The following is a 23,276-nucleotide window of genomic DNA, read 5'->3' on the forward strand; positions in this document are numbered from 1 at the left end:
GCTGACGCTAGAAGCAGATTGGCTACCATGCACAGCTGCAGTAGATTTTTCACTCTCCAGTTTTAGGAAATCAACCCCAATAGTTTCATGGTAAACTTAGCTTAAAGCTGCAGAATTAAAGATATTTGCTTTGTAGTAGACAAGTATATAAGGAAAACCTTTAAAAACCAATCCTTGTACTGCTTTAGTCAGAAACACCAGATGGAGTCATTTTTAACAGTGTGCAAAAATAACATTGAGAGCCGTTGCAATTTATCATTCAAACATGCATATATAACACAAAGGTGATACAGGCAAGTAAAGGGATAATGTTAAACCAAGGTCCCATTAAGAAGGGAGCTGAAGGGGATGGTTGTCATTGACACAACAATATTTGCTAAACAGTTCATTAGGCTGACATTTCCCCAAACTCTTTGGGGAATGAAAGAGTTAGGAAGAGTGTGACAAGAGCAGTCCATGACATTTCACCGGAAATATAAAACATGGCATTTGAAGTAAATCTGTACTCATTAACAATACCCTAGAAACAAGCTTGTGTTTTTTCCTTGAATTCACAGAAACAGTCAAATGTTTATTAGCTGTGATGTTTGTGCCATGAAAAAAAAAAAAATTTAGAGTGTTTGTTTTTAGGAAGATTTGTGGAATTAGCTAATACTTCATTAAACAATGTGACATCTCTTTGTAATTTATCTTGATTATTATTATACAGGATTTATATAGCGCCAACAGTTTGCGCAGCGCTTTACAATGTGAGGGAAGACAATACAGTTACAATACAATTCAAAACAGGAGGAACTAGAGGCAAAGATAAACAGCAGATGAGGATAATAGATAAACGTACAAAAGAAAGAAGCCAATACTATCTGTTACATCCATTTGTAATATTGTTGTCCCATATTTTATTTAGGTTTACCACAAACATATTGTGATTTCTTTATGTTTTGCCTATCTTGAATGGACCTGTTTTTATTTCAAAGTGCTTGTTCATGCACTATACAAATTTTTAGATAAGATTTTAGTTTCATGTGTATTTTGACCCTTATAGGAAAACAAAAGTAGATTAGAAACCAGACAGAACTCAGTTTGTATCCCAAGAGCTCAAACTACAGTACAAATTTGATTGATTGTCAGTTGATCAGTTATATTGTAAGTTTTTACAAAAAGTCCACCCAAAATATATTATTTTATTGTTGATATATTCCAAGGTATGGTTGAACTGGATGTTTTATAGCCAAGAAAGGGGATTGGGAGATCTTCTGTTGGAGCTAATGGAAAAACACAAGTATTCTATAATATCCTTTCAAAGTTATAAAGTCCACTGTGTCCTTTCAAGTAGATGTTTGGCAATTTAACATTCAGTTAGAGGGCACTGCATCCTATAGCTACAATTCAAATACACTTAAAAAAAAGTTAAAATCCCATTGTAGGAAGAATTTGATTTGAATATCTAATTTACCTTTGCTAAATCTGTTTGATAAAAAAAAAAGAAAAAGGCAGAGCTTAGTATACTTTTATTTCTATTTGCTATAGAATATTTTCAGTTGAAACAACTTCATTTGTATAACTTTTTTTGTTGGTTATAGATACACACCTCCCTAATTAATGGAAGACCAAGTGCTGAGGATCATACACCAACACTGTTGGAATTTACATCAGCTCGTTACATTCGACTGAGATTACAACGGGTCCGGACTCTAAATGCCGATTTAATGATGTTGGCTCACAGTGATCAAGAAGATACAGATCCCATAGTTACAAGGAGGGTAGGTGATCCTGAAATTTGTTAAAAGTTTGGGTAAATAAAAATGTACCTAATTTGATTTAATGGCCTATGCAAGCCCTAACTATCCATGTGGCAATATGGGAAGGTAAAGGTGTTGACATAAAACTTTATGAGAATGCTTGTGTTTTATACTTTATACTGTGTCCATGCTTTTATCTACACTTGTAGAGGCATCCAGTAATACATTTCCTAGCTTTTTCAAATTTGTTTCCTACAATGGAAGTTCAATGAATATATCTTATGTAGTTGTTTGTGCTCAGTAGAGAACTTTATTATAATAAAGAAACCATTTAAAATAGCAAGAACCAGACAAGAGTCTTCTGGCTAAGGAAGACCATTAAAGATGGGCCAAATGACCCCCTGTTCGGTATGCGGCAGAACTCAAATGTTCGGAACTGAATAACGACCCTATTGGAAAAATCGAAAGTGCCCCTTTTGAAGGTTTATATGAAAGTAATTGGGCATACAATGGTTATGGGAGTTCGGATACTGCCCTGAGGACATGTATCAATGAAAAAAAAGTTTGTAAAAAACATAATTTTTTAAATGAGCAGTGATTTACTAATAAAACAAAAGGATGCAGCACCAAATAATTAAACCAATAAAATTTAACAAAGTTCATAGATGTGAATCAAAGAACTGTAAAGGAAAAGTCCCCACACCGACTCTGTGACCTGGAAACACATGTCACCACGGTGATGGAAGAATCAATCCTGCTTACCAGATCGTATAGACCCTCAAATTATAGAGAGGTCAATAGGGCATATAAATAAAGCAGGTGATATCCGCAATGCTGATGGACCACAAGTGTAGTGGATAATCCAGATAAAGCGGTACTCCAGAATCACAGTCAGGTGGACTTCCAATCCAAAGGCAGTGAATGAAACCAGCCAGCTTCACCTCAGAGGTATAAAAAGGCTCCTTGCTTCAGGGTTCTGCTAGATCTGTGACTCAATTTCACATGTGGTGGTTGGCTTCTCTGTTCACCTGTTCAAAGGTGTGGGGACTTTTCCTTTACAGTTCTTTGCATCACATCGATGAACTAAGTTTTATTGTTCATTTATGTGTGTATGATCAGACTCATTGGTGCTGTCTGCCTACATTACTATTCACTGTATTTACCGAGCGCAGATATCTATTGTTTTGTTAGTGATTTAATAACACTTAAAAGAGAATCATAAAAATGGGAAATAACAAAAATGAAAAATTCTTATAAAATATAGTGCCTGGGGGGGGGGTCCCCTTAGTCTGCCTGTAATGTGGCACATATGTACAGTGTATAGAGCCTGCTGCAGAAATAATGACGTTTTAAAGCAAAAAAAAAAATGAAATTTTCCATTCAAACTTTCTTTATTTTATGCACTCAGAACAAGATTAGAGATTTTTTGGATAAATTCTGGTGTCTCTTTCCCAGACTTTGGATAGAAGTAACAGGTACGGAAAAAATGGTCTTTGGGTGTCAGTGGTCCCTCTACACCATAACCCTGTAGAGCTCCTGTTGCCACTCTTGCTCCTGCAGTTGCAGCTGGAGTGGTTGTTACCAGAGGGATGACTGGTTCAGCCCCCCTTCCACAGCGCTATGGGGGTGAGCCGAGTCAGTGTCGTGGCTTCCTAAACCAAGTGGGCATTTACTATGAGATGGTTCCTCAGGAGTTTCCTTCTGATAGATCCAAGGTGGGCTTCTTAATCGCATTGCTCTCGGACAAGGCCTTGGCCTGGGTGAATCCCTTATGGGAGAATAATAATCCTGTGATACTCAATTACATGAGTTTTGTTGCCTCTTTTCATAGGGTATTCAATGTGCCTTCTTGTTCTGTCTCTTCTGCTAAGCAGCTCCTGTCCATTCAACAGGTATATGAACCGTTGCCAAGTATGCCATTGAATTTCATACCCTGGCAGCAGAGGTTGGCTGGAATATTGAGGCTCTGATGGCTGTCTTCTCTCATGGTCTCTCTGATGCATTGAAGGATGAGATTGTGGCCAAGGATCTCCCTGACAAGCTTGAGGCTCTCATTTCTTTCCTGATTTTGATCAATACCAGGCTCAGGGAGAGACCATCATTTAGGGAGAGCCTGCGGAGGGCTCCTACCAGATTGGCTCCTACGTTTTCTTTCCCACCCATTTCTCCCTAACCTCCCACACCTCCTGGTGATGGTGCATCTGGCTGTGAACCTATGCAGCTGGGGTTCCCTCGCCTTTTCAAGGCTAAGCAGGCCTTTAGGAGGAGGGAGTGCCGGTGCCTGTATTGCGGTCATGGTGGGCATTTCCTGAAATCTTGTCCAACCCGTCCGGGAAACGCTCGCACCTAAGGTCCTGTCGGGGGCAGATCTTAGGTGGAATTTCCTCATTCCCGGTTTCCTGTAAATATAAACCACTAATTACAGTTGTCCTCTCCTGGGCAGGGGGGTTAGGTGGTTACTCAGGCATTGGTAGACTCCAGCCTGAGTAACCACTAGCGGTTATTTTATTGACAGTACATTTGCTGCTGCAAATTCCATACCTTTGCAGCCTCATGTTTCTCCACTGGTCACCGAGGCGATTGATGGAAGACCCCTGCAGCTGGCACAGGTTACCCACGAGACTGTTCCAGTTGATATGGCGATAGGGGCTCTTCACAGGGAGTCGACCTGTTTCCAGGTTATTTTGTCACTGCACTACTCTGTTGTTTTGGGGTACCCTTGGCTTCAGAAACACAATCTGACGTTTGATTGGCAGTTGGTTGAAATCCTTTTTTGGTCTCCACAGTGTTGCTCTGTTGTATCCATGGGCCTGTTAAGGTACTTTGTACCTCCTCGGATTCAGTGTTGCCTACTGAATATTGTGAGTATCAAGATGTATTTGACAAGGTGAGTGCTGGTACTCTTCCTCCTCATCATCTGTATGATTGTGCTTTATATTTGCAACCTGGTGCCATTCCCCCTCGTGGCAGGGTTTATCCACTTTCTGTTGTGGAGAATAAGGCCATGGAGGAGTACATTGTGGATGCATTTTCCTGGGGAAATAATCGCAAGTCCACTTCTCCAGCGGGTGCCATTTTTTTCTTCGTAAAGAAAAAGGGGATGAGTTGAGACCTTGCATTGATTTTAGGGGTCTCAATCCCATCACGGTCAAGAATGTATACCCGATTCTGTTGATTACTGAATTGTTTAACTGCCTCAAGGGAGCAACAGTCTTTATGAAGCTTGATATAAGGGCCGCGTATAACCTCATAAGGATCAAGGAGGGTGATGGGTGGAAGGCCGCGTTTAATGCCAGAACCGGTCATTATGAATCTCTGGTTATGCCCTTTGGCTTGTTCATCTTCCAGGAGTTCATCAACGATGTCTTTCATGATATGTTGCAGCAATGCGTAGTACTCTATTTGGATAACATCTTGATTTACTTTGACTCCATTGAATCACACCACCTGGATGTCAGACAAGTGCAGCAACGGTTACATGAGAATGGGCTTCTCTGCAAACTTGAGAAATGTGCCTTCTTGGGCTACATCATTTCTGCTGAAGGGTTCTCCATGGACCCTCAGAAGGTTTCAGGTGTTCTACAATGGCCTCGACCAGTGGTCTCCGTTCAGCTTTTCCTTGGGTTTACTACTATCGGAAATTTATTAGTAACTTTTCCTCTTTGGCTGAACCTATCTCAGATCTGACCAAGAGGGGCAGTGTTTCCCACAATTGGATGCCTGCTGCCATTCAAGCATTCAAGGCCCTCAAGTCTGCTTTCGCTTCGGCTCCTATTCTGTCTCAAATCTAATCCTGGTTTGCCCTTTGTCCTGGAAGTGGATTCATCTGAGACAGGAGCAGACACCCTCCTGTCTCAGCGCCAGATACCTGATGGACCCCTACTCCCCTGTTGGTTCTACTCCAAGAAGCTGTCTCCAACTGGATGCAATTATGAGATTGGAGATCGAGAGCTCTTGGCAATTATCCTGGCTCTCAAAGAGTGGAGACACTTGCTCGAAGATTCTGTGGTTCCAGTTCTCATTCTCACTGATCATAAGAATCTGACGTATCTCTCAGAAGCCAAGAGGCTAACACCCCATCAGGCCAGATGGGCCTTATTCTTGTCTCATTTTAACTATGTGGTCTCCTATTTGCCCGGCTCCAAGAATGTTAAGGCTGATGCCTTGTCTCGCCAGTATTCTGTGTTGTCCAGGGAGAACACTGGTCATACCTTTAGACCATATCCTGGCTGCCATCCACACCAACTTAACCTCTCCTACTGGGTAACAGATCTTGGCTGCCCAACCTGATGCTCCCACAGAGAGACCTGCTGGTAAATGTTTTGTACCGGAGGGGTTGCGCATCAGACTGATGCGCACGTACCACAATTCCAAGACTGCCGGTCATCCTGGTAAGAACCAGATGTCCTGGGCTATTTCCCCTCAGTTCTGGTGGCCATCTCTCTGCACTAATGTTGCTGCATATGTGGCTGCTTGTTTAGTCTGTGCCCAGAAAATTCTCTTTGGTGCCTTCCCTTGGGCCTACTGCATCCCATTCCCAATGGGGAGTGTCTCTGGTCTCACCTGGCCTTGGATTTTATTGTGGAACTTCCCTTATCTTGAGGTTATATAGTTATCCTCATGGTTGTCGACCCGTTCTCCAAAATGTGACCCTGTGTTCCGTTTAAGAGGCTGCCTTCTGCTCAGGAGCTTGCCTCAGTGTTTGTCAGGGAGGTCTTCCATTTACTTGGGTTGCCTAAGGAGATTGTCTTGGACTGTGGAAGCCAGTTTGTCTTTAGGTTCTGACGCGCATTTTGCTCCCAGTTCGGTATTCAACTCTCCTTCTCCTCAGCCTACCCTCCACAGTCCAATGGTGCTGCTGAGCGTCCCAACCAACCTTTGGCGCAATTTCTCTGCTGCTATATCTCTGACCATCAGGACAATTGGGTTGATCTGCTGCCCTGGGAGGAGTTTGCCAGGAACTCTGCCATCAACTCGTCTTCTGGAATGTCTCCATTCATGGCCAGTTATGGGTTCCAACCCACTGTGTTGCCTGAGTCGTTCTCGCCACAGGACATCCTGGCTGTGGAGGATCATTTTCGTGCCCTCCAGCCTCCATTCCTCTTGGGTGCAGATTCAAGAGTCTTTACAGGTCTCTGCACAGCGTCAGAAGCTCAAGGCAGACTGGAGACATTTATCTGCTCCTTCGTATCAGGTCGGGGAGAGAGTGTGATCGTCAACCCATAATTTCAACCTCAGGGTGCCCACTCCCAAACTGGCACCTCATTTTGTTGGGCCTTTTCACATCCTCCGTAAGGTGAACCCAGTGGCCTATGCCCTTGGTCTTCCCCCTGGCATGCGTATCTCCAATGTCTTTCACGTGTCACTTTTTAAGCCACTGGTTTGCAATCACTATACTTCTTCACTTGCTCGCTCTCATTCCATTCCTGTGGGCAATGATGAGGAGTATAAGGTTAGCAGCATCTCGTCTGTTCAATACCTGGTGCACTGGAAGGGTTATGGTCCTGAGGAGCACTCCTGGGTCCCCTCCGCCCTTCTGTGCGCTTTCCATGCTCGCTTCCCTCAGAAACCGATTTTTGCTCCACGGAGGAGGGGCCATTGAGGGGAGGGTACTGTCAAGGTCTTACCTTGCGCTCCTGTTGGCAGCCCTCTTGGACATGTGCAGACTGCTGCCTCTTATAAATTCTGATTGCATCATCACTTGCCCGCTGCCTGGGTGTCACACAGTGATGATGCTGCACACTAAACTACTGTATATATATCACCTGATGAGTTGCAGTCCTTGCCCTTGCGTTTGTGCTCCAAGGTGCATCTCTGCTAGCAGTTTTCTGTTCTCCGTGTATGACCTGGCTTGGCTGATGACTCTCCTGGCTCTCGACCCTGAAACGGCAGATGACCCCACATCCACAGACTACCTGCTTCTGGACTTGGCTACGGCTTGGCGGACTACCTGCTTCTGGACTTAACCCTGGATTCGGTGACTACCCGCTTCTGGACCTGACCCCAGCTTGTTCCTGCTCTCACTTCCTCACTTTTGCTGTGTGTTTATTGTTGTTTACTCCAATAAACTGCTTTATTTCACCTGCATCCCCATGTGGTCTGGTTTTCTGATACCCTGAAAGGAAGTTGCTGAGCGGTCATGAGGTAGAGCAGGGTAGACCGGAAAGGTGAGGAGTGAGGAGGAGCAAAACTGCATATCTTTTGTGTGACTTCCAGGTGCTCTTGTCAATGGTGGTGGGAGGTTAAAAGCTTGTTAATCATGTGGTACCAAAATGGCTGTTGTTTTTGCCACGCTTGGATGTGCTTGAGGAAAATCTACAAATTGCAACAGTGCGATTGGCTGCACATGTGCTCAAAAAGGCACAAACAGCTGAGCTGTAAGAAGAAGTAGTGCGTTAAACGTTCACCTACGCACTGAGGTATATTGCATTAAACACGCAGTAATGCACTGAAATATACTGTGCTAAACGTGCAGTAACACGCCAAAAATGTACTGCCTTAAACGTTCAGTAATGCAGTGAAATATGTTGTTTAAACGTGTAGTAGTAACGCACTAAAACTGTACTGCCTTAAATATGCAGTAACCTACTGAAATATACTGTTTTAAATGTGCAATAATGCACTGAAATATATTGCATTAAATATGCAGTAACTTATTAAAATATAGAGCATTAAACGTGCAGTAACGCACTGAATTATACTGTGTTAAACGTGCAGTAAGGCATTGAAATATACAGCATTAAACTTGCAGTAATGCACTGAAATATACTGAGTTAAAGGTGCAGTAAACACAATAAAATTATACTGCCTTAAACGTGCACTAACGCACTGAAATATACTGCATTAAACGTGCAGTAACCTACTGAAATGCACATTTAAAGCAGTATATTTCAGTGGGTTACTGCACGTTTAATGCTCTATATTTCAGTAGATTACTGCACATTTAACGCAGTATAGTAACGTACTGAAATATAGAGCATTAAACATGCAGTAATGCACTGAAAAATACTGTGTTAAACATGCGTTAACGCACTGAAATATACTGTGAGAAACATGCAGTAGTACACTGAGATATACTGAAGGAAACATGCCCTGACAAAATAAACTGACACAAAAGTAAAAATGAATGGTCAAACTACACTCACACTGCACTAGATTCACACTAAACTGATATTCTAAACTGACAATAGAATCACAATAGCACATTATAACATGCAAATCTGCTAGCAGCACTGAACAGAGCCCTGTTCTATCTCTCTCTATGCCAAAATCCCATTGCAAATGGTCGCAATAGGAAGAATATTTTTATAGTGTGGGGTTGGGACAAAGAGCAATGAGCCATGATTGGATAGAGTCATCAGCACAGTGTTCAATCATGGCTCTGACAGTGCTATGTGCCCTGATTGGGCAAAGCTATTATTGCTTCAGACAATCTGGGTTTCCAATGCACTGTGCAGCTGCACAGTGCATTGTGGTTTTTCGGCAGGCCGAACAAATGGTCAAACAACACAAATAATTTGGGTGTTCGTCGAACAGGCGAACAGCCAATGCTCAGCCCGATCTCATGCCCAGGCCGAACCGTTTGCCCATCTCTAATGACCATACACGAACACTCTTATGAGTAATAATTGGCAGACAGAGTTCAGCTTGTATATGTTTGCAGTGGCACACCAAGAAGATTCACTGTAGCTCAGCTTGCATCCTGTTGCTGCACATTTGTGCTAAGAGTCTTATTACTTTTTTTTTCCTTTCATTACACTTTATGGGTAAAAGTTTGTTAACTCTTACCCATTCCATGTACTTTGCATGAACTTGTTGGCATCTATTATAAAACCACAGACCTTATTAAGGAGTGCCCCATTCGCGCCCTCTTTGCAGCTATAACAACCTTCACTTTTCTGGAAAAGCTTTTCACAAGATTTTGGAGTGTGTCTGTGAGAATGTGTGTCCATTCAGCAAAAAGAACACTTGTAAAGTCATGTGTTAATGCTGGATGAAAAACCTGGGTTGCAAATCACATTTCATTTATTTATGAAGGTTTTTAATAGTGATGAGATCAGGGCTTTGCACAGGCCACTCATGTTCTTTCACAGCGTCTTTAAACCATGCCTTTGTGAACATGGACCAGAATTTGTGTACGGAGGCAAAGCCATGATGAAAAAGAATGGGGCTGTAACAATATCCCTACTGGATACACCTGTACTTAATGTTTTTAAAGGATGTACACATTGGTTTGGACCCCGGTGACCTCTATCACTGTACTTTCTGGTTCATTATTCATTTTTCATTTACTTTGTTATGTTATGTATTTGTCAATTGTTCTAGATGTCATTTTTGCATCAAGAATTTTTAAATATTATGTCATGTAAATTTCTAATAAAATAGATTTTTACGAATTTTTCTGATGTTTATATTATCTATTTTTACCACCTTATGTTAATGCCTACAAAGTCCCATTCTCTAGTGGGTTATGTCTGCACACCCCTCTTCACAGCTTGTGAATTTGTGGTCAGGTACAGACTCCCACAATCCTTTTTTCTAAAAGACAAACAGTTTTGTTAAGAAAATGATGACTCCACCTGTAGATGGTTCAGTTAGGAGAGGTTAAAGGAGAAGTTTAGGCAAAACCTTACTAATAGGGATGATCGAACGGTTCGGGTCGACCATCGGTTCTACCCGAACATTGACTGTGCGAAATTTGGCCGAATTCCCAACCTTTTTTTTTGCTGAAAAAGTTCGGAATCGGCAACCAGAACCGACCAAAATGCAATGGGACAGGAACTGGGCTTTAAAAGACCGTGATTGGACCAGAACCATCAGTAAAAGCCAATTGAGGGGGCAGGAGGATGCTAGGAATGTGATTGGAGTGACTAGGGGGTCCAGAGGCCAATCAGTAGTGAATATGCCCCCCAGTATATAAGATAGCCCCGCCAAATCTCCAGCACTTTAATACAGGGCTGTGGAAGAGAGTGGAAGCAGTTCTGTTACTCCTGCTTCAAAAGTGTTATTTAGCAATTATTAGTGTGAGGAAAGGGATATCTAGTGTAGTTAGGGTACTATTTTCCACTATAGTTAGATTCAATAATCTAGTTTCTGTAGGGAAAGTGTTAAGTGTCAGGTGACCATAGTGTAGTGTAGGGTAAACTGACTCTGACTGCTATGGCAGGGTGACCAAACTCTTCCATGTCAGGGTGACCGCCATAGAAAAAAGATGGTTTGTATTAGAATTGCAGTAGAGCAGGGTAGTGGCTCCGCTACTTTTACACCTGGCCGTTTTTGTTTCAGGCGTTTATTGGGCTTTTTTGTGGACGTCTTTGGAGGCAAGCATGACATCTGAACTTCTGTGTAGGGGTATATATACACACACACATGTACAGTGGGTACGGAAAGTATTCAGACCCCCTTAATTTTTTCACTCTTTGTTATATTGCAGCCATTTGCTAAAATCATTTAGGTTCATTCTTCTTCCTCATGAATGTACACATAGCACCCCATACTGACAGAAATACACAGAATTGTTGACATTGTTGCAGATTTATTAAAAAATAAAAACTGAAATATCACATGGTCCTAAGTATTCAGACCCTTTGCTCAGTATTTAGTAGAAGCCCCCTTTTGATCTAATACAGCCAGGAGTCTTTTGGGGAAAGATGCAACAAGTCTTTCACACCTGGATTTGGGGATCCTCTGCCATTCCTCCTTGCAGATCCTCTCCAGTTCTGTCAGGTTGGATGGTAAATGTTGGTGGACAGCCATTTTTAGGTCTCTCCAGAGATGCTCAATTGGGTTTAAGTCAGGGCTCTGGCTGGGCCATTCAAGAACAGTCACGGAGTTGTTGTGAAGCCACTCCTTCGTTATTTTAGCTGTGTGCTTAGGGTCATTGTCTTGTTGGAAGGTAAACCTTCGGCCCAGTCTGAGGTCCAGAGCACTCTGGAGAAGGTTTTTGTCCAGGATATCCCTGTACTTGGCCGCATTCATCTTTCCCTCGATTGCAACCAGTTGTCCTGTCCCTGCAGCTGAAAAACACCCCCACAGCATGATGCTGCCACCACCATGCTTCACTGTTGGGACTGTATTGGACAGGTGATGAGCAGTGTCTGGTTTTCTCCACACATACCGCTTGGAATTAAGGCCAAAAAGTTCTATTTTGGTCTCATCAGACCAGAGAATCTTATTTCTCACCATCTTGGAGTCCTTCAGGTGTTTTTTAGCAAACTCCATGCAGGCTTTCATGTGTCTTACACTGAGGAGAGGCTTCTGTCGGGCCACTCTGCCATAAAGCCCCGACTGGTGGAGGGCTGCAGTGATGGTTGACTTTCTACAACTTTCTCCCATCTCCTGACTGCATCTCTGGAGCTCAGCCACAGTGATCTTTGGGTTCTTCTTTACCTCTCTCACCAAGGCTCTTCTCCCCCGATAGCTCAGTTTGGCCGGACGGCCAGCTCTAGGAAGGGTTCTGGTCGTCCCAAACATCTTCCATTTGAGGATTATGGAGGCCACTGTGCTCTTAGGAACCTTAAGTGCAGCAGAAATCTTTTTGTAACCTTGGCCAGATCTTTGCCTTGCCACAATTCTGTCTCTGAGCTCTTCAGGCAGTTCCTTTGACCTCATGATTCTCATTTGCTCTGACATGCATTGTGATCTGGAAGGTCTTATATAGACAGGTGTGTGGCTTTCCTAATCAAGTCCAATCAGTATAATCAAACACAGCTGGACTCAAATGAAGGTGTAGAACCATCATCCAGGATGATCAGAAGAAATGGAAAGCACCTGAGTTAAATATATGAGTGTCAAAGCAAAGGGTCTGAATACTTAGGACCATGTGATATTTCAGTTTTTCTTTTTTAATAAATCTGCAACAATGTCAACAATTCTGTGTTTTTCTGTCAGTATTGGGTGCTGTGTGTACATTCATGAGGAAGAAGAATGAACCTAAATGATTTTAGCTAATGGCTGCAATATAACAAAGAGTGAAAAATTTAAGGGGGTCTGAATACTTTCCGTACCCACTGTATGTATATATACAGTTGTGTTCAAAATTATTCAACCTCCCAATGCTGTAAAGGGTTTTAGGGAATTTAGTGTACATTTGTAATTGTATTCAGAATGAAATCCTACATGGACTTCCTAAAGAACCATATGCAACTAAAATGACATCAATTGGTTTTGTAATACAGTAGTAAATGTTTCTTTTGTGAATTCTTCATTGACACAATTATTCAACCCCTTAAAGACTACCACTCTGAAGAACAGAGGTTCATTGAATTGTTTTCAATCAGGTATTGAAAACACCTGTGGATGTCAGGGAGCAGCAATAAAGCCTAATAAGCACCAATTAGGCAGCTTTAAAATGACTGTGATACTCAGCTCCTTCTAGACATTTACTGGTGAGAATGGTCCAGGAAGACAAGAGAAGAGGTTATTACTCTTCACAGGGAGGGCAATGGCTGTAAGAAGATTGCAAAGATGTTAAACATACCAAGAGACACCATAGGAAGCATCATTCGCAAATTCAAGGCAAAGGGCACTGTTGAAACGCTACCTGGTCGTGGGAGAAAGAAGATGCTCAATTAGACTGCTGTGCGCTACCTGAAGCGTAGAGTGGAGAAAAGTCCCCGTGTGACTGCTGAGGAACTGAGAAAAGATTTGTCAGATGTGGGTACTGAAGTTTCTGCTCAGACAATACGGCGCACACTGCGTAATGAAGGCCTCCATGCCAGAACTCCCAGGCGCACCCCCTTGCTGTCTCCAAAGAATAAGAAGAGTCGACTGCAGTATGCCAAAAGTCATGTGGACAAACCACAGAAGTTTTGGGATAGTCTTCTGTGAACTGATGAAACAAAATTAGAACTGTTTGGGCCCATGGATCAACGCTATGCTATAACATCTGAACTTCTGTATAGGGGTATATATATACACACACACACACACACACACACATATATGTATTTATACACATACACACATATAGGTGTGATAGGAGCGGAGCCCTATGCCTGCAAATAATTTCATTAGCGCAGGCATAGGGTTCTGCTACTTTCACACCTATATATGTGTATGTGTATATATACATACATGTGTGTGTGTATATATACCCCTACACAGAAGTTCAGATGTCATGCCTGCCTCCAAAGACGTCCACAAAAAAGCCCAATAAACGCCTGCAACAAAAACGGCCGGGTTTGAAAATAGCGGAGCCCTATGCCTGCTCTACTGCAATTCTAATACAAACAATCTTTTTTTTTTTTTTTTCTGGTTCCGGACATGCTACAGAGCTGAAACTTCACAGGTACACTTTTTAGACCCCCCCCCCCCCCCAGGCACTAAATCCAAAGAAATCTCATTTTTTTTTTCAATAATTTTTTCAATAATTGGCTCTCTATCAAAAACGAAAATTTTTAAGAACTTTTTTTGTGTGATTAATAGTCCCTGGGCATGACCCAGAACCCTATGCACTTTTTAGGGGCATTTATTGGGTTTTAGGGCTTCAAAATTGTGTTTTTTGATTACCGAAGTTCAGGTCCCATTGATTTCAATGGAGTTCTGAAATCCGAGCCGAACTTTCGGGAAGTTCGGGTGTTCTGGTCGAACCGAACTTTTCAAAAGTTCGATCATCCCTACTTACTAACACTAAACCTGCTCTGTGCCACATTCTAAACCTAATCTATCTAACCCTGAAAAGCAAAAATCACTGTACTTACCTATTCTCCAGCCAATCCTGTCTGGGCCCAGCATCAGCGTGCAGATGGGTGCAGGAGAGGCATCGGACCATGCTTTACACTTCCAATACATTTGCCCTGATTTATTATAGAAGTGACATATAAAATAAAAATAAGTCTCTGGTGCCACTAAAAACCACAGATATACCGATAGTGGTATCAACATAAGCTAATTGTAAAGGTGGAAGCTTTTGTTTGTTTGCCTATGTTTTTTTTTTTTTTTTTATTAAGTTAACATATATAACTAATACAGCAATTACATCCCATTATTTGTACAGAATATTCTTACAGAGATTTAACATGGAAAATACGTAGGAAGCATTGGGTCAATGTTTGTGCAAAGGTTGAGAATACTGAAAAGCACAGCATATCTGATAAAGAGACATCTACTGCAAAAGAGGTCTGAAAGGGTGAAATAAAAGGAGCTAAGTGAGCAAAAAAAAAAAAGATTCGAAATTTCAACATCCAATATCCAGTATATGCAAAATAAAAGACAATATGTGCCTTGTGCCTTTGGGAATAGTATAAAAGAGAATAAATGAAGGTGCGCCTCTCTGTCTCTTAATACATTAACGAGTTAGGTATCTGGCATTTCCTAGGTGTCAAAAAGATTAACCCACAGATCTTAGTTTTTATCGAATTTCCTCCGACATCTTCTGGCTTCATAAGTAAGCTTGTAAAGTGACAGGACTTGATTAATTTAAGTTTTTCTACAAATTAATGTGAATAAATTCAGTGTGAATCCATTGAAGAACTATGTTTTTCTTAGCATTATACAGTAAAAACCTCAAAAACTGTTTCTGGTATGTACCAAGCTGAAAGTCTTCCAGAACCCCTAGTACAAATGAGGAAATGTAGGGTTGAACCAAATTGGTTTATTAGGTGAAAAAGACTGTGACAAGTCTGGCCTCTGGGATGTACAATAAATATACATTTTCAATGAAGCTTTTAATATAGCCACACCCTCAATAGGAGGTAACGATTTCCTACAAATCAGATTGCCAGCATCTCATATAAAGAAACAAATGCTGCTTCAGCAGCCATGGCTGCATTGTTTAATTGAGGGAAAAGCCACCAATGAACATAAACCAGTTGAGAGGCATACATAATAAATATAGATTAGGTAGAGCCATCCGCCAAAAGTATTGGGAAGTTGTAAAGTATCCAGTGAGATTCTAGGGTTGTTTGGATACCAAAGGAAAGTGGAAATAAGAGAATACATTTTTAAACATGCACTTTGGAATATATACTGGAGAATTGGATATTATGTACAGAAATGTTGGTAGGAAAATCATTTTAAAGAGATTCACTTTTTCCTTTAACGCAATTTTTCCAACTAATAATTTTGGTTTTAAATGTAGCAATACAAGGAGGGAGATTATTACAAATATTGGAGTAAACTGGAGAGATAGAGCAACCTGTTGTCTGCATGAATGGCAACGTATTCTTCCAAGGAGACTTTCCATATACCCTGCAACTCAGGAGAAAGTCTAAGAAGTGTCTTAAGAGGCTCTATAGGGAAAGCAAATAACAGCGGGAAAGTGGGCTTCCCTGCCTAGTCCCTCGATGGATAACAAAAGGCTTTGAAATCCACCATTTACTCTAAGTCAAGTTAGCGACTGATTATACAGAATTTATATCCATTTAAGAAAGTTGTTTCCAAATCCAAAAAAGGGTGACTATTGCTCTAGGAACAGAGGAAGGGGGTCAGTTAGTCAATAAACAATCTATGCATATTTGTATTCATTGATCTACCTGGGATAACCCCGATTTGATCTGAATTTATTAAAGTATTTTTAATCCTCAAACATTAAATATGTAAAAAGCATATTTCTCTATAGTGTTTACTTGTTTCAATCCAGAACACTAAGTGTAATTTCTGTCTGCTGCTTTGTTCCTCTGCTATTAGCATGATTTACTTCCTTTTTGTATAATAAAAGTTTTTTGAGTTTTCAGGCAACCAAATATAATACAGAAAAAGAAAACAGATAATCAAACAGTGAAAAGAAAAAAAAAATTAAGATATTAAGAAAATAAATATTAGGGACAAAACAAAAAACAGGATTTGGCCATAAACGACAATCAGTCAGTTTATACAACTCTGAACTATACACAGATCGTATAGTTATATAAGGAAATAACAGAGTTATTACCCATATGTAGCCATCATCTGAAGATGGCTCTGGTAGAACCTTCCCAATAAAGGCTACAATTACATGGGTATGAGTAATGCATCGCAGGATACTGGTCACTGACACTACAGCATCTTAACAGAGTAAAATGAAGGTCCCCTGATCTGAGCTGAAGGCCAGTCCTCTGACTGACCAGACCCAGAGATAAGAGAAAGAAGGGGGAAAATTTAACCAAAACTGGTCTCAATAGCACCCAGGAGGTAATCTCCCAACCAAAAATTGGAAGTGGAGTCATGCAGCCTCTTCTAAAAATCTTAGGATATCACATAGCTTGACCATGGGTTAAGTCTTGTGCCACCTCTCTCAGACTGTATACTGTGCATGTGTTGGTACTTATCTCGTGCATTTAGGATGATTGGGATCCAGTAGGCCTTGTCTAAAAATAGTTTTTCTTTATTCTGGTCTCTGTAAACCCATCTCTCCACCTCCATTATCCTCTTCACCTCCCTCCGCCAGTCCTCCAAAGTGGGACAGGTGCTCTGCCTCCAACACCTGGGAATTAGACACTTAGCTGCATTCAGCAAATGTGGAGTAACACTGCATTTAAATTATTTCAAAGAGGAGGGGGTAGCGTGGAACAGATAATGAAGAGGGGTAAATTCAATGGAATTGAGGGTGGTCTTCTGTATTCAGGGTGAAATGTCCCGCCAAAACTTTTGAATCTTATAGCAAGTCCACCACAGATGGGTACCTCTTGCAGACATTCCTTCCAACACTTAGGATCTACACCCCTAGCTTTAGGAACCGGGAAAGGCAAAAGTACTACTGTGCATACACTGATTGAGGTAATTTAGGAGTGGGAGTCACAGAGAAGTAGGTCTCCTGGAACAGCAAAATATATGGATCTGTGTGGCAGAGTTCCTGCCACACCTTGCCACGCTTGTTAAGAGAGCATAGCTCCCTGATGGTGTAAGAAAGTATCTTTAAGTGAGACATCATCCTGGCATGATTGCAATGCCGCAACAGTGTGGTAGGGCACAACATCCAGAGGATCCCCTCAAGTGACCTACAATTAGAGCCATAGTGATAGTCAAGCTATGTTTAAAAGCTGCATGTACAAAAATCCCAGGTGCATAGGGACCACTATTAAACATCACATACAATAGTAACAATAAAAAAAGAACATCTAAGAAGGGCTGCGCTAAGTAGACCCATACAAAAAACAGCTAGGGGTTTGCTGGAGGTCACCTAAAACAGAGTGACATCCAGGAACCCTTGTAAACCATGGTTCAATTGTCCGCCCCCAAAAAAGGGGATTGGATCAGAGGGGGAGGGTAGTTGGAAGGAAGCATGGAGCAGCTATGCAAGGTCCCCGGGCCTATGAAAAAAAAATAAAAAAATTGTAAACACAGAGGGACATTAAAGCAAAATAAGCTACTTTGGGTCACATACCCAGTAAACCTTAGAGTTTTACATCTTGTGACTTGTAAGTAGGGTGGGACAGACAGGGAGTGGCAGAAGAACAGGAGTTATCCGTTAGGGAAATAGTCCAGGAAGTAAGCTCCCAGCACTGCCAGTTCCCTTACTACCCATCTACATTTGGAACCTAACAGGGCTAGTTTTGTTATAATTCAGTCATGCCATTAGCCACCCCCTTCAGCAATCATTTATGACCAACAATGTAAGTTTAAAGGTAGCAAAAAGAGACACCAAGTTCTGTGGACAGGAATTTCATGAAAAGTAGCATAACATTAGGATAAGTCTGGAAACAAGGAGATCTGGGCACCATCAAAATCAAAACGGTCTCTGCCACGCATGACCGTCATGATGGCTTCCTTGATCGTGTACTTATGGAGCCTGCAGATGACATTGTTGACATCATGGGCCCGGTCAATTTCTATGCAGGCTGGAGCCGCATCACCTAGGATCTGTGTGAAAATCCCTTGTAGTGTGGGTATCAAATCTGGTGCCTGTGTTGCCTCAGGCAGACTCCTGACACTTATATTTTGCCTCCTCTCCCTGTTCTCATAATCATCTATTTGTAGAAGAAGAGATTCAACCATGTTATCTTGCCTCTGTGCTCTGTCCCTTAAGGCTGTTACTGATCAGGATCTCAATACTGTTACCCAAAGCCGCAGTCTAAGATTTTAAATGATCCAGAGCCACTTTGGCATTAGCCTCAACCTGCGGGGGACAAGGAATTGAGCGTGAAGATCCAATACGTTTTCACGCATACAATGACGTGAAAACTTTTCACCCTCACGGCAGAGCCATAGAAATGGCCTCAATTCCAAATAACACCAATCCCACCGTACTACCCCTATGCACTTGACTAAAATGCAGAGGGACACTATGCTTGTCCTTCTTTTGTTCTAGGGTGAAAGGTTTTCGCGACTTTGAATGCGTGAAACCTATTGGATCTTCACATTTACATTTTTGGTTGTAACGTGACAAAATGTGGACAGCTTCAATTGGTGTGAACACCTCCCCCACTTCTGAAGGAATGGGCTGAAGCTTATCATTTAAATGTGTGGTGCTGGAAACACCCCAGACATAGGGATTATTCATGTCAATCAGATCCTTGAAAATCCTTATCTAGATTGAATATGTTCTGTTCGTCACTATATTGAATAAAGTTACCAGCATATCTTATTTACCTATGGTGATAATAGAACATTACCCTTTAGAACTTTTTGTTTTGTCGCAAAGTCATCTGATACCTGTGTCTGGAGAATGAGCCCATATTGGCTTCCAGAACCTATGGTTCTTTAAAATTTTTTAATATATATATTTTTTTGTTTATGGTTGCTTTATTCTGGCTCCTGCTGTTTTTTTTTTCCCCACTAGTGGTATTATTCAGTCTGTTCCCCTTTAAGAAATTGGTGAAGTAATGGGCTGTTGTGTATATATAAGGTGGAGGGGCACTAGCAGGGGCAGGACCTGAAGAAGGAGGCCATGTCTTCGAAACACGTAGTCATAGCATTCCCGCTGCAACCCACTGTTGTGATGTGACGTCGGGAGCCTCAGTACACAGGAGACAGAGTGTCCACGGGTGGCGAGCGAAAGTGCGGTCATCCTTAGTAGAGAGCTGCTGTCGTCCTCGGGCCATTGATGTATTTAATGTGTCTGCATTCATTTTATTCAAGTGAGTGTATGCTTTACTGCTTCATTTTCTATTATAATAAACGGTGTTATGCTAGGGCGGTCGTTCGCTCTTGTCCTCTTTTTTATCTTCTCCATTCCTCCTCCATGCTGCCTACTGATGTGGTCCATTCCTCCTCCATGCTGCCTGATGATAGGGCCTAGTCCTCCTCCATGCTGCCTGCTGATTGGGTCAAGTTCTCCTCCTCCATTCTGCCTGCTTATGAGGTCTATTCTTCCTCTATGCTGATTACTGATGGTGTCAATTCTGACTCCATGCTGCCTGCTGATGGGGTAAAACCTGTTTCTATGCTGCCTGCTAAAGGAATCCAGACTGCTTTCATGCTGCCTGATGATGGGGTCCAACATGCCTCTGTGCTTGCTGATGGGGTCCAGTCTGTCTCCATGCTTGCCGATGTGGTTCAGTCTGCCTCTATGCTTGCCAATGGGGTTCAGCCTGCCCTTATGCTTGCCGATGGGGTTCAGTCTGCCTCGGTGCTAGCTGAAGAGGTTCAGCCTGCCTCTAGTGACCTGCCATCTTTTGCCATGCCTGCTTCTGGTGTCCTTGCCATCATCTGCCAAGTATGCCACTGGTGACCTGCTGTGCTCTGCCTAACCTGCCACTGGCGACCTGCTGTGCTCTGCCAAACCGCCACTGGTGACCTGCCAAGAGTACTGCCACTGCCAAGCCTGTGGCTAGTAACCTGCCATCCACTGCCAAGCCTGTGGCTGGTAACCTTCAGCCTGCTGCAAAGCCTGCTGCTGGTGACCTGCCCTCTGCTGCCAACCCTGCCGCAGGTGAACTGTTGTCCACTTCCAAGCCTGCCTCTGGTAAACTGCTGTCTTCTAGCAAGCCTGCTTGTGATCTGCTGCCAGCCACCCAGCCAGATAATGCTGATTCCCGGACTACCACCCAGCTGGACTATACTGATTCCCAGTATGCCGCCAAGCCTGATTATGCGGTTTCCTGGGCTGCTGCCTATCTGGAATATACTGATTCCCAAGCTGCCGCCCAGCCAGACTGCAAATTTCTGGGCTGCCACTCAGCCAGAAAATGCTGATTTCTGAGGAGCCGCCCAGCTGGACTATGTTGATTTCCGGGCTGCTGTCCAGCCAGACTCTGTTGAAAGCTACTCAGCCAGCCTCCAGACCCCAGTGGTGGAGTACCCAGTTGGCTTCCAAACCCTGACAGTGGGGCACAATGGAGTGTCCTGAGGCCGCCCCTTAAGGGGGCATAACTGTTACAACCAAGTTTGCCTGCTGTTGACACTGTGGTGCTTTGGGCAGAAAGCTGTAGTTTTAGTTTCCACCAGCAGGTGTCTCCCAGCAGCCTGCAGGTTCCAGCGATCAGCTCCACCTGGCCACACCTGCTGGGAAGGTACTTAAGTTTCATCTTTGCCACTGCTCCTTGCCTCAGTGTTTTGGCTATTCCTGCTTGTATTCTGTTTGTCATGCTGCTGCCTGACTCTAGCCATTTTTTCTTGATCTTGCTCTTGGCCTTGCCCTGCATCCAGTATCCTGCTGCCTTGTTTCCATCCCAGCTTTGTTTTCCCCCTTCTCATCTGCTCCCTACTCTCCCCTGCCTTTTGTGTTTCTCATGTGTACATTTGTATTTATATAGTTAGTTTGTTAGGCTGCTGGCTAGGCATTTTGTCATTTAGTTTTGATTTTCACGCATTCTCATGTTTATTGTTTGTTGGTGTGTAGTTATTGTTTTACTGTAAATAAAATTTAGTTTTTAAAGATACTGTATATATATATATATATATATACATATACGTATACATATATATATATATATACACATGGTTTGGTCCCAGTTTCTTGGTGTAGCTACATATATCTATTTTCCCAGCCGCTGACTCCTGACACATGGCCAATCTAGGGTATTTTAGGTGCCATTACTCTTGAGCCAGTCAGATGAGTTTCCTAGAGTAAAATATAATGTGCGGTTTTGTTCTCTTAATCTGTTCAAAAATCAGGAATCGCTTCACTTTGGAGTTAGGGCCTCTAACATTCCAAATCATCAATTTAATATTAAAGTGTTACCAAACCCAGAACCTGCATTCACTATAACTGGTCTCCCACAGTATACAGAACATGGAAATGCAATTATTTTAGTAAATATAAATGGATAAATACCTTTTCTCCTCAGCAGTATATAGCAGCCTTGTGACTTGTATCAGTGCCTAGTAAAGCTTGTAGGATGAGTTTTTATTATCCCCTAATCCTCTGTCTGGACATGTCTGGACAGTGCTGATTGGCCCTGTGCAAATCACATGCACTCTCCCAAGAAAAAAAAATACTCTCTAGCAATGCAACCCAAACTGAGCATGTGCAGCCTGTCTCCTGACTCTGTAAATATCAGTTTATTTTTGGAGACAGTGAAAGAAGAGGAGGATCAGAGAGACATGATCAAACCGCCTTTATACACAATGCAAATGAGTAACCCCTTAGGTTCCACAGTGAGTATACCAAGCATGTTTTACTGCATATACAGACCGATTTTACTGTTGTGGGTTTAGTAACACTTTAACTACTGGCAACATAAGCGCAATGGTACAAAAGGATTCTAAGAGGACAAGGCGCATCTGCATACCTCAGTAAGAGCCCATTCAAACTAGCGCGACAGGATTTTGTGGGGCGACCTGTGAAGTCGCGGTACACAGTGTGCACCGCGTCCTCAGCACGACTTGCACGGACTTCATATAATTGAAGTCAATGCAAGTCGCCTCCAGGTCGCCCCAAAGTAGTACAGGACCCTTTTTCTAAATCGGAGAGACTTGTGTCGCTCCTATTTGAACGGGTCCTGTACTATTCAATGGCGAGCGAGCGACCGCAACTTGTCAGGCGACCAAGTTGCCTGACAAGTCGCACTAATGTGAATGGACCCTAACAGAAACAAACTTTAAAAGACATCATAGACCTTACAAAGCATACAATGTGTTAGGCATTCATTACAGGAGCAACATTGAACATAAAACAAAAAAAAGGTATAAAATATATACTCCATTTCCTCCACTTGGCTCGCTTTCCCAAACCTCAAAGAGCTTCATCACAGCAACATGAAAACCTTAGCGCGATATGACCTTGCTGACCCCAAAGTGAAAGGAGAAGGCACTTCATGATTTAACGTTGAACTGTAATGAACACAACGTTCAACAGAAGAAAAGGGTGAAATCCTATAATAACACTTGGAAGAGTCTTATCCATCAAAGAGCAGTAAGAGTACTGCTGATTAAGGCCCCTTTCAAACAGGCGGACTGTTCAGATCCGCCTGTTTGTTTTTTTGGAGGATCTGAATGGTTCCCCAATGCATCCCTATGGGGCATCAGATGTCAGCGGAGACATATCCGCTGACATCCGATCCCTCAAATCTGGACGCATGGAAACAATATTTTCCATCCGTCCAGCGGAACAGATTGGATGGGATCGGATGAGAATGGACTGACGGCCCATTCCCATCCAATTCCCCCATAGAGATATATGGGGAACTGACAGCTGTGTCTCGGCACACAGTGCAGAGAACAGCTGTCATCCTC

General features: G+C 42.5%; 1 protein-coding gene across 4 annotated transcripts in view; it reads left to right on the forward strand.

Moving 5' to 3' along the window:
* Positions 1 to 23,276, forward strand: part of LAMA2 (laminin subunit alpha 2) — a 1,405,743-nt gene that overhangs the window by 439,294 nt on the left and 943,173 nt on the right. For all 4 annotated transcript variants that reach the window (XM_082249565.1, XM_082249566.1, XM_082249567.1 and 1 more), the window contains exon 5: positions 1,584 to 1,763. In XM_082249565.1, coding sequence (XP_082105691.1) covers positions 1,584 to 1,763 — 180 coding nt within the window. The remainder of the gene's footprint in view (positions 1 to 1,583; positions 1,764 to 23,276) is intronic.

This window comes from Pelophylax lessonae (assembly GCF_965119305.1).
Source record: "Pelophylax lessonae genome assembly, chromosome: 3".
Taxonomy (NCBI): Eukaryota; Metazoa; Chordata; class Amphibia; order Anura; family Ranidae; genus Pelophylax; species Pelophylax lessonae.